At 43.9% G+C, this 12154-nt stretch overlaps 1 protein-coding gene across 1 annotated transcript in view; it reads right to left on the reverse strand.

The window, feature by feature from the left end:
- The window catches only part of MCCC1 (methylcrotonyl-CoA carboxylase subunit 1), a 34484-nt gene that overhangs the window by 14622 nt on the left and 7708 nt on the right, over positions 1–12154 (reverse strand). The window contains exons 8-12 of the mRNA XM_026683822.2: positions 11774–11885; positions 8474–8555; positions 5707–5834; positions 3204–3387; positions 1412–1521 (exon numbers count right to left, since the gene is read on the reverse strand). Of these exons, the coding sequence (XP_026539607.2) occupies positions 1412–1521; positions 3204–3387; positions 5707–5834; positions 8474–8555; positions 11774–11885 (616 nt within the window). The remainder of the gene's footprint in view (positions 1–1411; positions 1522–3203; positions 3388–5706; positions 5835–8473; positions 8556–11773; positions 11886–12154) is intronic.

Consider the following 12154-nt stretch of genomic DNA (forward strand, 5'->3'; position numbering starts at 1 on the left):
AAAGAGTGGGACAGGAGAAGACAAAAGCTTCTTTAGCGACCCTCCTGCGATCCACATGGTTGCAGTGGGAAATCGAGGCGGAGGGAGGGGGAATAGGGCTATCTGAGGGGACGAAGAAGAGCGGCTGGCTCAGGAAGCAGAAATGCAGCGGGAATCTTGGGGGCGTCTGATATTTATTCTGACAACAGCATATGTACATTGCATTAAGTTTGTAGTTGCATTGAGTTTGCAGTTGCACTGAGTTTGTAGTTGCATTGAGTTTGCAGTTGGGAACCTGATTCATAGGCACGCCACGTTCCGAAGTGGCTGGGGACTCTGCCTTCAAGGGAGCTTTCGTTGGCTGATAGAAACGGCCTCGCGGTAAGGGGAGTGTGTGGGCGCGCTCGCTCCGAGGCCGCTTCTACCGGCCGATCGAAGTGGCTGGTGACTGCCCTTGGGGAGCTTCCATCACCCGAAAGACACTGCCTAATGGCGAGGGAACACGGGCAGCCACGCCTTGCCCCAAAGCAGCTGGGGACTCTGCCTTCGGGGAGCTTTTGTCAGCTGATAGAAGCGGCCTCGAGGGGAGTGTGTGTGTGTGTGCGCTCGCTCCGAGGCCGTTTCTACCGGCCGATCGAAGTGGCTGGTGATTGCACTTGGGGAGCTTCCATCGCCCAAAAGACACTGCCTAATGGCGAGGAAACACGGGCAGTCACGCCATGCCCTGAAGCGGCTGGGGACTCTGCCTTCAGGGAGCTCCTTGCAGCAAACAGTCTGTTTCAGTTTCAGCATACCCTAATCAGCAAAAGCAGCTGACTGTCCCCCTGCCGAATATCAGCTGTTTCAGGCTGTAGGGATTGCCATAGCCTATAGCCGCCTCCGCATGCCCCATTTTCGGCCTCCACATGTCCCATTTTCCGCCCATTCCGGGCGGCGGGGATCAGAATGGGTGGAAAACGGGGCACGCCGAGGCCGAAAACAGGGCACATGGAGGCCAAAAATGTGATGCGGAGGCCGAAAATGGGGTGCATGGAAGCGACAATAGGTGATGGCGATCCCCGCGGCCTGAAACAGTTGATCATTGGGAGGCCGATCCAACCGACAATCAGTGACTTGTGATAATCAGGATGTGCTGAAACTGAAACAGGCTGTTTGCTGTAAGGAGGCAAATTGCTGGGAGGCAGAGGCCAAAGGGTGGGGGCCAGTAGGTGGGCAGGGCTTCGGCCAACATTCGCTGTATAAGACGCACAGACATTTACACCCACTTTTGGGGGTGGAAAAACTGTGTCTGATACTCCGAAAAACACGGTATCTTGTCTGATGATTCTGGGAATCTGAATCTCTATGGGCCTGATAGCATCAGAGAGGGGAAATCTGGAAAATGTTTTATCAGGTGTGCCATTTTAAACACTTAACAAAGTTTTACACTTACATTATATTGTTGGAGGCAGTATCTTAATTTCCTTAAAGCGGATGGGCGATCTTCTGCCCAAACAACTAATTTAGCAATCATCGGATCATAGTGTATAGAAACCTCATCCCCTAAAATAGAAACATATGAAAAAATGATTTGCCAGAATAAATCTTTGTTTATATTTCACATTTTTGAACCGCCCATCTCCCTCAGAAGGAGCCGCTGGATTTCCCATGTTTAAGACATTTACAGCTACATTTTTTCCTAGCAAGCTACTCACAATTCAATATGAATGTCCTGCAGCTTGAAAGAACAACTCTAGAAACTATTCTAGATTAACAATATCAACTGTAAGGTTGACACTAGAAAGAATCAATCTAGGTTAGCAATGAAGTACTTTCACCCTACAGAAGCACAATAGGTAGCCCTTGAATTGTAACAGTTCATTTAGTGACAGTGGCAGTGAAAAAAAAATGATTCATGACTTTTTTTTTCACACCTACGACCATTGGAGAATCACATGAACAAAATTCAGACTCTTAACAACTGATTCATATTTATGATGGTTGCAATATCCCAGGAGTCATGTGATCGCTTTTTGCAACCTTCTGACAAACAACAGAAAATTTGGGCTCAATTGTGGTTGTAATTCGAGAACTACTTGGTCTGGGATTCTACTCAAAAATTACAAAATATTTTAAAATCAAACCCATGTAGAAGATGCTGTTGGGACTGATGGGAAGGAGAGCCATAAAACTTAACCTCAACATTTGAGGAAAAGAGAACCTGATTTGGCGGAAGGGGACAACACACCATGGCCAACTCACTGCGGGACAATTCAATAATTTAATGATTTAAAATATTTTTTTAAATACAGTAGAGCCTTGGGTCGCGACTGTAATCCGTTCCAGGATTTTGGCTGCAACCCAATTTGGTCGTGACCAAAAGCACGACTGTCTGCGCATGTGCAGACAAACAAACAAAATGGCGGCGAAAGGGAAATCAGCACAGAAAGGGAATCTTCTCCACACCGATTTTGTTTGCCACCCGATTTTTGAATCGTGACCCCATTCAAAAACCAGGTGGGTTTTTTGTTCGCCACCTGATTTGGTTGCGAACAGGAGCGTTCACAACCCAAAGGTTCCACTGTATGTTTTAATTTTTGTCATTCACATTTCATTTTGTCCTTCCTTTGGCATCCTTTCTTTAATGATTCTCTTCCGCTATTTCTTGGTATTAAAGTAATTCTTGTCCTGTGGCCAGTTTGCCGTGGCCAGTTGTCGTAGACCCTTGATTTGGTAGTAGTAGCAGGAAACCAACGATATCGGTTATCCGACATGTTTCAACAAAGGCAGCCTGTCAACTCATAAAATATTTCTATGGTCTTTTTAGAGTCGCCAACAGAAAGGGAAGGGGGAGCAGTGCAGCAGCTTGCAAAATCGAAACTGCATTCCATAAATGTTTTCGTAGATAGTTTCCAGGTGACTGAAGTTTCTGCCGCGCAAAATTCTAACTGGAGAGCATGATTGATGACTCTTTGCTATGGATGTGTCCCATTGGAGAATATGACTTATGATACCTCCAGGGGGTGGGGGAAAACCAGGGTTAAGGGTGACAATGATGTGCCTCAGAGCCGGCTACACCCAGGCAGCACCAGCATGTCTCCTCCTAATAATTCTTCTTTAAGCTTTGAAAATCTGACTCATGATTTAAATGAGGGTAACTACCGGAGCCCTGACACAACCATCAACAGGACTTTTAAAACCAGATGACGTTTCTGCCCATCCCCAGTGAGACGGTTTCATTTTACCTTGTCTTACCCCAGTCTCTATTCTGGTGCAGCTGTCAGCAGGTGGTGTGGACAAATGCAACAAAGGCCCAGCTCCTGGCATGAAATTGTTGTCGGGATCTTCAGCGTAGATCCTAGCTTCAAATGCGTGTCCGTTGAGGACGATCTCTTCCTGAGTCAGAGGGATCTTCTCTCCTGCAGCCACCTGTAAAGCACAGCATTGTCCATTTTCTCTGTACAGTAATTTGTTTATTTTTGTTTATTAAATTTATACGCCATCTACCACATTGTCAGGCGACTCTGGGTGGCATACAAACAACACTATTAAAACCAGAGGGGGTATTCAGCAGGTTCTGACCAGTTCTGGAGAACCGGTAGCGGAAATTTTGAGTAGTTCGGAGAACCAGCAAATACCACCTCTGATTGGCCCTGCCCCCATCTCTTCTCTGCCTCCCGAGTCCCAGCTGATCAGCTGAGTCTTCTTTGGTTGCCCTGCACAGGAGAACAGAGCTGGAAAGCAGGTTAGTGGGGTGTGGAGGGAATGGGTATTTTGCAGTATCCTTCCCCTGCCACGCCCACCAAAGCCCACCAAGCCGCACCACATCCACCAAGCCATGCCCAAAAGAACCAGTAGTAAAAATGTTTGAATCCCACCACTGATTAAAACACAATTAAAACATGAAAAATAACAATACTCAATATGGTAAATAAAGAAGGGAACATCCCTGAAAGCTTAGCTAATATGAGATCAAGGAGTTGCAACCTGCAAAATTTGCAGTAAATGTTCATGGATATTCTTAGTTATCCAGGTCATGGTTGTCCCAAAAGGTGCATTTTTTCAAGAGGCAACTGAACTCTCTGGTTTTTCTTTGAAGACATTTCACTCCTCGCCCAAGAAGCTGCAGAACTGAAGAAGCTTCTTGGATGAGAACATATTTAAAGAGAAACCAGAAAGACCAGTTGCCTCTTGTGGGGGGAAGGAGGGGGAGAAGCACCTTTGGGACAAAATTTGGAGTAAATTATTAGTGAATCGGAATATAAAATAACTTCAAGAAAAAAGCATCTGATCGCAGGCCATAGAAATGAAAAGGGTTCTGGAAAGAAGCTAATTGATAGAAAGCAACCTGCACTAAATTGCTTCCTCTAGAATCTGTCATTTAAAGACAGCATTTCTAATAGAACTCAGAGTTGAAAGAACGATTATCAGGGATAATCAAGTCACAAATTTCTTGTCTGATGCTTAGACAGAGTTCCAAAAAGTTAACGACAACTCTGTACGAACACCCCACAGTTAAACAGCAATTGCACTTAGAGTTATATACAGCTTCACGGTGCTTTCCAGCCCTCTCTAAGCGGTTTTCAGAATCAGCATATTTGCTCCCAACAATCTTGGATTCTCCTTTTACCAATATCGGAAGGATAGAAGGCTGAGTCCATCTTGAAACAGTCAGCATTGAACTCCAGACTGTGGGCAGAGTTAGCCTGAAATACTGCATTCTTAACCACTATGCCACCAGGGCAGTGAGAACTGCTTTATCAATGGAGATACTGTATATCTCAAGAAAATACACTTTTGATCAACATGTGTAATGCAAAGATTTTGGAAGCAGATTAGAATTACCTCAAGTTATCTGCCCAAAAATGTTTGCAAAGCATAAATATTAAATATTACAGGAGAAACAAGCATACAAAGACAAGCAACTCAGAACAAAGAGAAGTATAGAAAGGGACAATTCAGGCACTTCTCCCATTCATCAATTGTTCAGGTACACCGATTTAGCAATTGTTCAGCTTGATGTAGAAATGCTCTTTCAGTTGTGTATCTTTCATGCGTTGTTGAGCCTGCTTCAGCCTCTAATAAATTTTAATTTTAGTAGGAAGAGAAACATCTTCTGCCCAGTATTCATGTCAGATCAAATATTGTGGGTCTAAGATACCAAGAGGTTCAGCTTGACGTAGGTTTGATAGCACACTTCAAATAAACCCCCAGCATTACATAAACTGCCCAGCTAAGACAAAATAAAGTCATGTGGTTTTTCTGAACAGAGAGCAATCACTGAACTGTTTGCATAATAATCTGAAAAACTCCCGCTCTTAGAAATACATTTCTGAATTCCTTATCTGCACAGACTTTTGTGGATAATCTTTTAACCATTAAATGTTTCCCAAGCCTCTTGCGCTCTCCCAAATTTTGCTTCTCCAGCTGAAAATCTCTGCCTCTCAAGGTCTACGAGTAAAATTCTGTGCCAATAATATTGCAGGTCAGCTAATCTTTCAATCCTTGACCTTCACAATGCAGAACCTCACACACCCCATACCTCACCCACAGTGCACCTGTTTGTAAATAAGTGGAGGAGGATGGATATGCATAGTGCCTCTTTCTGCCCAAGCCAAACAAAAAACAACAACAATGCCACATCTCCTTATTTCTTTGATAGAAAAATATAATTAATGGCTGCAAGCGAAAGAACAATCTTGCTTCTTGAGAATCCAACAGATATTCCTGCTCTCTATTATGTCTTACCTTCAGTTGCCATTCTACCAAATCTGTTCCCGTGACCATCTCGGTAACTGGATGCTCCACCTGCAGCCTGGTATTCATTTCCATGAAATAGAAATTATGTGCACTGTCCATGATAAACTCCACAGTTCCTAAAATATTTAACGAAGGTATAATATACAAAGGTCAGACTATATTAAAACTGCAAATGAATACCATCCTAGTATAGCTTCACTGTTCCCAAGATTCGCTTACTAAAGTGAGCATTATAGGTCAAACTAATAGTTAAAGATTATTTACATATATGTATAACTGGGAAATCCTTCAGAAAGTAAAATTGCTCAGGTATTTATATGCAGCTGCTTTAAAAGAAGCCTTAAAAGCTATTAGGTTCCGTTGGGGGTGTATTGTAACAGATTTTGATCTGAATTCTCTAAAAATGCAAACAAGGTAGGAAAAACCTATAGCATAACTCCCAGAATTCCCAGACAACATGAGATGTCCTCTAAGCCAGGGGTCGCCAATCTTTTGGACCTCAGGGACCACCAAACTCATAATTGTAAATCCAAGGGACCACTAACCGGTTCTGTGGGCATGGCCTAATTTGTGGGTGTGGCTTGGTGGTCATGTGACTGGCTGGGCATGGCTTGTATGTAAATATTATAACTATTTATATAAATATTGAATTTTTTATTTAAAAAAGAGTAACTTTTACCCCAAATCAGGCAAATCAGGCAGGCAGATTGAGTTGCTCACAGAATCATTCAGTGATCTATCTATCTGCCATCAGCTAGCTCAGTCCCTCAAATTTGCTTGCCGTGAGTCTGCACTGAATAATAGAACCTTCAGTCCTAAGGGAGGTTCGGCTGTGCTTAAAAGCAGAGGCGAAGATCTAAAGACTAGCTAGAAAGCAAGGAATCCAACCATTTCCTGCTTCCTAGCTAATCTAAATCTCCTGGCACAGCAGAACAGATGATGGTCGGAAAAAGAAAATATAGCAATTGAGCAGGCAAGTTTGCTGGGTAACGAGTGAGTGGGAGGGGAGGGTTCCCAGGGGCCATGTGGGCGGTGCAGCCTAGTGTTTCTGCGCAGTCTGGATTGCTTTGGGCGGGTGCTCTGGGGGTGACATTTCTCTGTGGCCCACCAAAATTTTCTCACGGCCCACCAGTTGGCAACCGCTGCTCTAAGCTGAGTTTAAACTTAAGAGGTTACAGCAGCCAAGTATCTTATTTTATAGCAGGCCACTGATTTCAGTGAGAGGTGTCAAAAAAAAATCAAGATGGCAGCCATGACAGTGCAGTTGAAACTCTGCCTGGTTTTCTTCTTCTTCTTCTTCTTTTTCTTCAGCGTTTGTCTCGCGCTCTGGCGAGGTCGCTAATGTCCTTGAGTACTGCTTCACGCCTCTCTGTCTGCCACGTATGTCGGGTCTGCCTTCGCGATCTCTAAATCGGCCTTGATCGTGTCCATCCAGCGTTGCTTAGGTCTACCACGCGGTCTCGCTCCTCCGACAGTCACCTTCATCGCAGATTTGATGATGGATTCTTCCTTGGCGCGACTCACATGGCCGAACCATCGTAGCCGGGACTGCCTCATGACCGTGGGGATGGGCACGACGTTGAACCGTCTACGCACTTCTTCGTTCCTGACACGATCGAGTAGGGTGAGGCCTACCGACCATCGGAGCATTCGCATCTCCATTGTCTGGAGTCTGCTTTCGACTTCTTTGGTCGTCGGCCAGCACTCTGCGCCGTATATGGCCACGGGCGCACCACAGAGTTATAGATTTTCGCCTTCAGGCGCATCGGCATCTTCTTGTCACAGAGGACGCCCATGACGGACTTCCATTTGCCCCACGCTGCGTTGATCCTGGCTGCCACCTCAGCTTGTAGTAGGCCTTCTTCCCCAAGAGTAGTTCCCAGGTACTTGAAGGTGGAGGCGCGCGGTAACTCCTGCCCGTTCACGTGGATGGAGCCTGTCGTTTCGTTGTCAGTGGTCAGGTATTCGGACTTCTTTAGGTTCAGCCGAAACTCTGCCTGGTTTTATGTACATTTATGACAGGGGTGGGATGCTACCGGTTCTGCCTGGCTCTATAGATATAGTTTTGCGTAGTCACCGCAAAACGTAGTCACCGAACCGGTAGTAACACCGGTTGAATCCCACCCCTGATTTATGTGCATTGATTAGTCTTGTGGCTGCCATTTTGATTTTTTTTTTAACCACTTTAATTCTTTTTGGGGAAGCTGCTCTTGTGTGAGTGGCTAAAACAGAGTTTCCCTACCTTGGCAACTTTAAGACACGTGGACTTCAATTCTCAGAATTCCCCAACCAGCATGGTCGGCTGGGGAATTCTGGGAGTTGAAGTCCACACGTCTTAAAACCACCAAGCTTTTAGACTTCTTTCCAGCTTCTATCCACTCAGAATCACACGACTAGGAGGTGGAAGTGGTGCAGGAAGAAGAATGCATTCCTCCATCCTTCTGAGTTGTCAATCAATTGCTTCTCCTGCTGGAGACTCACTGGGAAATTTCTCCTAAAATGTTTTTTTTTTTGCAGCACCAATCCAGAACTGGCTCACTTTCGAACTTGAGATTGCTCACCACGCCCATATTATAAATTTGATCCAATCCTGTCCAGTTGTCAGGGGAGTTAACCTGCTGATGGACTAGAAAGAGTCCCAATATTTTTTTACATAATTTCTTTCCAAGCATCAGTTGGAAAGCTGGATAAAAGGGTAAATATTTTCCCCTATGAACCTGTGTTCAGCATTAAAAGGAAGTGGAGTTTGCAATACCTGCTCCAACGTAGTTTACAGCTTTTGCTGCTCTAACAGCGGCCTCTCCAAGCCTTCTTCTCACTTCGGGCTTAATTCCTGGCTAACAAGGATAGCAATAATATTAGGTTAGGTTCACACAATTCACCAAGACACACTTGTTTTTGTTTTACTGACTACACATTCACATTGGACAACGGGTATTAAACTTTTGCCTTACAGGTAATCCTCAACTTATGACCCTAATGGAGCCTGCTGATCAGGGCTGTAAGTTGTGATGGTAGTAAAACAAGTCAATTTTACCCTCTTGTTTTTACAGTGCTTGTTATGTGAATGCTGCAGTGACGAAGGAAATGCTGTGGGTGTTATGCAAACCAATGATTCACCATGGATGGGGCAATTTTGCCAAAAACTCAATGCCAAAAAGCTAATATAATTCTGGGTTGTATAAACGGAAGCATAGAATCAAGATCACGCGACGTATTAGTACCGCTTTACAAAAACTGTACTAAGGCCACACCTGGAATACTGCAATCAATTTTGGTCACCATATTACAAAAAAAGATGTTGGAAAAGTTTGGAGAAGAGCAACCAAGATAAGCAAAGGTCTGGAGACTAAAGCATACGAAGAACGGCTACAGGATTTGGATTTGGCTAGTCTGAAGAAAAGAAGGACTAGGAAGGACATGATAGCAGCGTTCCAGTATTTGAAGGGCTGCCACGAAGAAGAGGGGGCCAGATTATTCTCCAAAGCACCAGAAGGCAAGAGAAGAAACAATGGATGGAAACTAATGAAGGAGAGAAGCAACCTGGAATTATGGAGGAACTTCTTAACAGTGAGGATAATCAACCAGTGGAACAGAAGTTGCCTTCAGAAGTTGTGGGTGCTCCATCATTGGAGGTTTTTAAGAAGAGACTGGACAGCCACTTGTCTCAAATTGTATAGGGTCTCCTGGTTGAGCAGGTGGGTGGATGAGAAGCTCTCTAAGGTCCTATCCAGGGGTGGGATTCAAATTTTCAACAACCGGTTCTGTGGGCGTGTCTTAGTTGGTGGGCGTGGCTTGGTGGTCATGTGACTGGGTGGACATGGTTTGGTGATCATGTGACTGAGTGAGCGTGGCCAACTCAATATCACTCACATTGAGGCATGCATCTCCTCGCCTGGCCTCTCGTGACTGTGGGGATGCTGCAACAGTCGTAAGTGTGAAAAAGGGTCATAAGTCATTTTTTTCAGTGCCATTGTAACTTTGAATGGTCACTCCACACAAGCAAAGTACCAGCAAAGGAGGGGAAAAAAACTCCAGAGACGTTCCAGAGACAGGAAGTCTAGTCCTGCCAAGAATGTAGTAAGGGTTAACGGAGAGGCAGTTTCTGTAAGCAACACCAGAATGTTTCCTTCCTGCCTTCTTTACAGGGTTAGGCCAGTAATTTCTTCTAACAACCGGTTCTCCCAACTGCTTAGAATGTTAACAACCGGTTCTAGCGAATAGGTGCGAACTGGTAGAATCCCACCCCTGGTCCTATCCCATTCCATTCCCTATTCCCTATTCCACTCCACTCTACTCTACCCTATTCTATTGGCGGCTTTGTGTAAAGCAGGGTCGCCTAGCAATGAGATGGCTAGAAAATAGATTTAATAAATAAATAAATGTAGTCACATGACTGTAGGATGCTGCAAACAGTCATAAACGCAGCCCGGTTACTAAGTGCCCAAAGCTCAGTCATGTGACTATTGAGGGGAGGGGGAAGAGCTGTCGGAAATTCAAATCATAAGTAAGCTCCAAGGTTGGACCACTGTAACTGAAGAGCTGCTGAACGACCCATCGTAAGTCAAGGACTACCTGTATTTGTTAATATCCATTTAAACCCCATTATAGTCCCAACTAGGGACGCGGTGGCTAAGTAGCTAAGACACTGAACGTGTCGATCAGAAAGTTCGGCAGTTCAAATCCCTAGCACCGTGTAATGGAATGAGCTCCCGTTACTTGTCCCAGCTTCTGCCAACCTAGCACTTCAAAAGCATGTAAAAATGCAAGTAGAAAAATAGGGACCCCTTTGGTGGGAAGGGAACAGCGTTCCGTGAGCCTTTGGGCGTTTAGTCATGCCGCCCACATGACCACGGAGATGTCTTCAGACAGCGCTGGCTCTTCGGCTTTGTAACGGAGATGAGCACCGCCCCCCAGCGACGGAAACTACTAGCATGTATGTGCAAGGGGAACCTTTACCGTTATAGTTCCAATTAACTCAACTTCATCAAACGCAGCATTTTGGAAAAGAAAAATATTTAAAAAATTTTAACTGAAATACTGCATACAGGTAGTCCTTGACCTAAGATCAGAATTGAGCCCCAAATTTTTATTGTTCGGTGAGACATTTGTTAAGTGAGTTATGCTCCCATTTTACGACCTTTCTTGCCACAGTTGTTAAGTGAATCACTGCAGTCGTTAAGATAGGGACATGGTTGTTAAGTGAATCTGGCGTCCTCATTGATTTTGCTTGTCAGGAGGTCGCAAAGGGGATCATGTGACTCCGGGACGCTGCAACCGTCATAAACCTGAGTCAGTTGCCAAGCATCTAAATTTTGATCACGTGATCATGGGGAGGCTGCAAAAGTTGTAACTGTGAAAAACGGTCATAAATCACATTTTTCAGTGCTGTTGTAAATTTGAACGGTCACTAAATAAATTGTTGTAAGTCAAGGACTATCTCTGGTGACAGAAAACTTAACATATACTGTACACAACATTCAAAATACAAATGAGTTACAAATAACAGGCATCATCACAGTCCTGTTAGCTGTGAGACATCATAAGCATTTAAACGCAGGTTAGGAACATATGAGACAGAATTCAGATTTTTCAGATTAACAAGAGTTGGAAGGGACCTTGTAGGTCATCTAGTCCAACCCCCCTCCCAAACAGGAAACTTGACACCATTTCTGACAGATGGCAGTCCAGTCTCTTCTTGAAAGCTTCCAGGGATGAAGCTCCCGCGACTTTTCAAGGCAAGCTATTCCATTGGTTGAAAACAAAACCACTAAGAACTTTCTAGAAAAAATAATTCCTTCCATGCTCAGAAAGAAGGAAGGAATGGTAAAATCATACACTTGTAAGGAAACTGCACTCTGTTCAATATGATACATAGAAAATTGCACATTAATATGCTTTGAGAATTTCCAGACTTTGAAAAAAATATTATTTTCTGCAGAAATAGTAGGCAGAGACTGTCTTAACAGCAAGCACGAAAAACAAACATTATGCTAACATAGTAAACACCAAAATCACGGCTATTTGAATTATCTTTCAAAAGTGGTCTACTTACCCCTGGAGCTTCCTCAATAATTTTTTGATGTCTTCTCTGTACACTGCAATCTCTTTCAAACAGGTAGACTGCATTGCCATGTTGGTCTCCAAACACTTGAACTTCTACATGCCTGTTTCACATTTTAAAATTTGTAAGTGGAGCCATAATATTGTCCATCGATGCTTATTCTTAATCCCAATTTTTTTTTATTTTTAAAATGACTAATAAAACGCATCAGATACTTTGGGGATGTTTTAATTTTTTAGATCTAGAAATGAGGCTTATTCATTTCTCCTATCTGTATTTCATAAAGCATTAAATATACTACGGGAGGAGGGGAGGAATCCATACCTCAAATGTGGCAAGACCAGGATTTTCCAGTTTGCTTTTTTGGATGAA

Source organism: Notechis scutatus, chromosome 4 (assembly GCF_049901735.1).
Source record: "Notechis scutatus isolate UNSWTSFEM ecotype Mainland chromosome 4, rNotScu1.2, whole genome shotgun sequence".
Taxonomy (NCBI): Eukaryota; Metazoa; Chordata; class Lepidosauria; order Squamata; family Elapidae; genus Notechis; species Notechis scutatus.